This window comes from Solanum lycopersicum, chromosome 10, assembly GCF_036512215.1.
Source record: "Solanum lycopersicum chromosome 10, SLM_r2.1".
Taxonomy (NCBI): Eukaryota; Viridiplantae; Streptophyta; class Magnoliopsida; order Solanales; family Solanaceae; genus Solanum; species Solanum lycopersicum.
Window position 1 is genome coordinate 13,331,115 of NC_090809.1, and position 3,249 is coordinate 13,334,363.

Sequence of the window (3,249 nt, forward strand, 5' to 3'; positions counted from 1 at the left end):
CTATTTATTCCCTATAATCTTCTTTAATCCCCAACTACATAAATTATTAAACTTACCTCACTAATTTAATAATTATAATCATGAATAGTCCGAAACACCCCTTTAAAACTTTTAGCGGACGTCTGACAAAGTCGGGGTTACGTAGCTTGTGACGGTCCGTCGTATCTATGACGATCCGTCCTGCAGGTTCACAAAGTTCAGAGAATCGATCCCCGTACCCATATTCCAAGAGTTGAAGTGTTTTGGAACGGAGACGCTCGACAGACCGTTGTGCCTATGACGGTTCGTCCTACCTGTCGTCGAGGGTAATGAGGAGAGCAGCAGAAGAAATTATACAAGTATGGGACGACGGAGTCCATCACGGTCCGTTGTGACCATGATGGTCCGTCGCGTGATCGGTCGACCCAGTCAGTTTTTATCAAAAATAATTCTACTGCTCGAACCGACTAAACATGTTGTTACACTTCATTTGGCACCGGGTGAATTTCTTGACAATATGCCATTATGTATTTTTCCACTGAATAATATGGAGAGGAGTACAGGTAAATCTGATTTCCAAAATCGGCACCATGTTGGCATCGAATCGCTGTCATGGCATGTGGACAAGGTATTTTGTCCAAATCAAAAATTCTACAAGTACAAGTTCTTCTTTGTAGATCCATATTAGCAACATCTCCATGCCCAGTGACACTGAACTTGTAGTTAGCGATTTGATGGGCCAACAACTTGTTGCCCACGTTGACATACTCTGATATGTCTTTTTCAATTGAAGGAACAAATTTATTTGCGTAGTGCACCAGTTCCATACGCCTTTGGTGAAATAACAATGCAAATCTTCTGCTTATTTCCTCAAATAGAGCGACAATGAGAAATTCTCTTACAACATCAAACATAGCATTCACCGATTCCGCGAGGTTTGATGTCATAATGTTATATCTAAACAACAAAAGATAATAATCAAACAAAACATATAAAGTCAAAATAAACTCAATTGAGATGGTACCTATTTCCCGGGCAAAATGCCCTACTCTATGTGTGGAATCCAATACGTTCAAAAGATTCAGCAACATTTGGTACCAAATCTCTTATTTGATTGAAATGGTCATTGAACTCACATATATCGTACGCCTTTGCTTCTTTATAAATCACATGTGGCTACATTTTTTAGTTATATCATATGTAGCAACATATGACTATTTTGTGACGATATTTAAGTCATATCTACATATGACATATGACTGTTCTGTTGTGAAAAATAAATCACTTGTGACAACATTTTTTAGTTATATGATATGTAGCAACATATGACTATTATGTGGTGATATAAAAGTCATATCTTGCTACATATGACTGTTCAATTGTGAAAAATAAATCACATGCGGCAATAATTTTTTAGTTATATCATATGCTGCAACATATGACTATTTTGTGGCGAGATGTAAGTCATATATTTCTACATTTGACTTTCTTTAGTAAAAAATAAATCACATGTGACAACGGTATTTAGTTATATCATATGTAGCAACATATAACTATTCTTTGGTGAGATGTAAGTCATATGTTGCTACATATGACTGTTCTGTTGTGAAAAATAACAATTATGTTGTTATATGACTATAATATGTTATAATAGTCAACTGTTACAACATATATAATAATATGTTGGAAACACGAATGCAAATTATTGAAAAAATTGCTGGTACCAAATTAGATGATAATGAATTGATCTTAAATAACTATTAATTTTATATACAACAAACAATGGTGTATAACCCAATCGCTTATGAAGTAATTCCGGTTGAAATAAAATGAAATTTGGTCCACCAGTTACAGATTAGGTAAAACACTGATTCAAGAAGAAGAATGCACAAGCACTAACAGCGAAGACCCACAATGTATGAAAATAAGAAGAAGAAGAGGAGGAAAATGAAGAGAGCAGGAAGAAAGGCAAGCAAGCAAGCAAAGACGAGAGTAGAAGAATAAGAATAAGAAGAAGAAGAAGAAGAAGAAGAGGACGAATACGACGGATGGAGGCGGGGGAAAAGCTTTGATTTCCTCTTTTGGCTAGATATTTCCCACCAAAATTGGTTAAATTATGTTTGGTATAGTCAATTTATCATTTTATCCCTCATTTAATTCCAAATAAAAGTAGGTTAAATTACGATATTGTGAAATTACCCTTTTACCCTTCATTTAATTTAGTGGACCAAACTGTCAACTTATAAACTTGAGGGCAACTCCACAATACTTAATCATTAATCACATAATTATCACCTACACCCAATACTTAAGACTAATGTCACCACCCATTTATTTTGAAACCTTAATGTCACTTTTTTTTTAAAAATCCCTAGTTACAGACCAAAGAGAAAGGATAAGAGAGCAGTTCAAAGTAGAGTTTCTCAACAGGGAGAAGTAGTAGTAATAAGAAGTTAAACCAGCTAGCTAATCCAAAAGTTTCTTCCAGGAAGTAATCCAACAAATGTTTCTTCCTTATTGTTTTCGTGAATTCTTTTTGCTTGATTCATTTATTATGTTGTACAACATGATGTCCATTTATCTATTATTAACTTTTTCATACATAAGATTGTAGGGCAGGCATCTAAAGTTAACTTTAATCACTTTTGTAAATGTCTAATATTACGCATGAGCCTTTTATACTTTTTGTTGTACGATTGACTGGAACAATGTATTGTCCCCTATGTCGATTAAAGTCAATTAACTAGAGAACTATTTAACTCATAAGATATTTTATATGTAATTTTCATTACTAAGTGGAACTGCAAAATTGTGTTTTCTTTTGATGATAAAAAATTATTAAATATGTATATTTACGCTCACTTGTAATATAAAAGTTTTTGTTCAGGAGAATCAATCATATTAGCATGACAATCAAAACTCATCCCCTCCTATCATGACTGGTTTCATGGACATATGAAAGCATTATGTTTGACTTTTCATAGAGGTTGAATATAATTCTACAATAACTATATCACCAACAAATTAAAAAAAAGTCATAATGTGTGATTCAGCTTGATTATGAGGTCAATAAGTAATGACTCGGGGGTTCAATTTTTAAAAACAAGTGAAGTATTGTAGTATACTAAATCTAAAAGATTGTTCTACGATCAATATTCAGTTATGCTCCTTGTTGTGCAACACTTTTCTATTGTTCTTCTCATGGTCAAAATTATTGTATGAACTTCAACTTTTTTGCATTTTGTTCCTTCTTGTTTTTTTCCCTTTTTC

At 33.5% G+C, this 3,249-nt stretch overlaps 1 protein-coding gene across 1 annotated transcript; it reads right to left on the reverse strand.

Annotated features, from left to right (window-relative positions):
* Window positions 1-458: 458 nt before the first annotated feature.
* LOC104645346 (uncharacterized) lies at window positions 459-926 on the reverse strand. Its single transcript, XM_026033163.1, has one exon. It carries the CDS (start codon window positions 924-926, stop codon window positions 459-461), a length of 468 nt encoding a protein of 155 aa, XP_025888948.1.
* Between the last annotated feature and the right edge of the window lie 2,323 nt (window positions 927-3,249).

Bases quoted from the DNA above. Each gene is read 5' to 3' on its own strand.
- LOC104645346 (XM_026033163.1), bottom strand. From the start codon at position 926: ATGACATCAAACCTCGCGGAATCGGTGAATGCTATGTTTGATGTTGTA.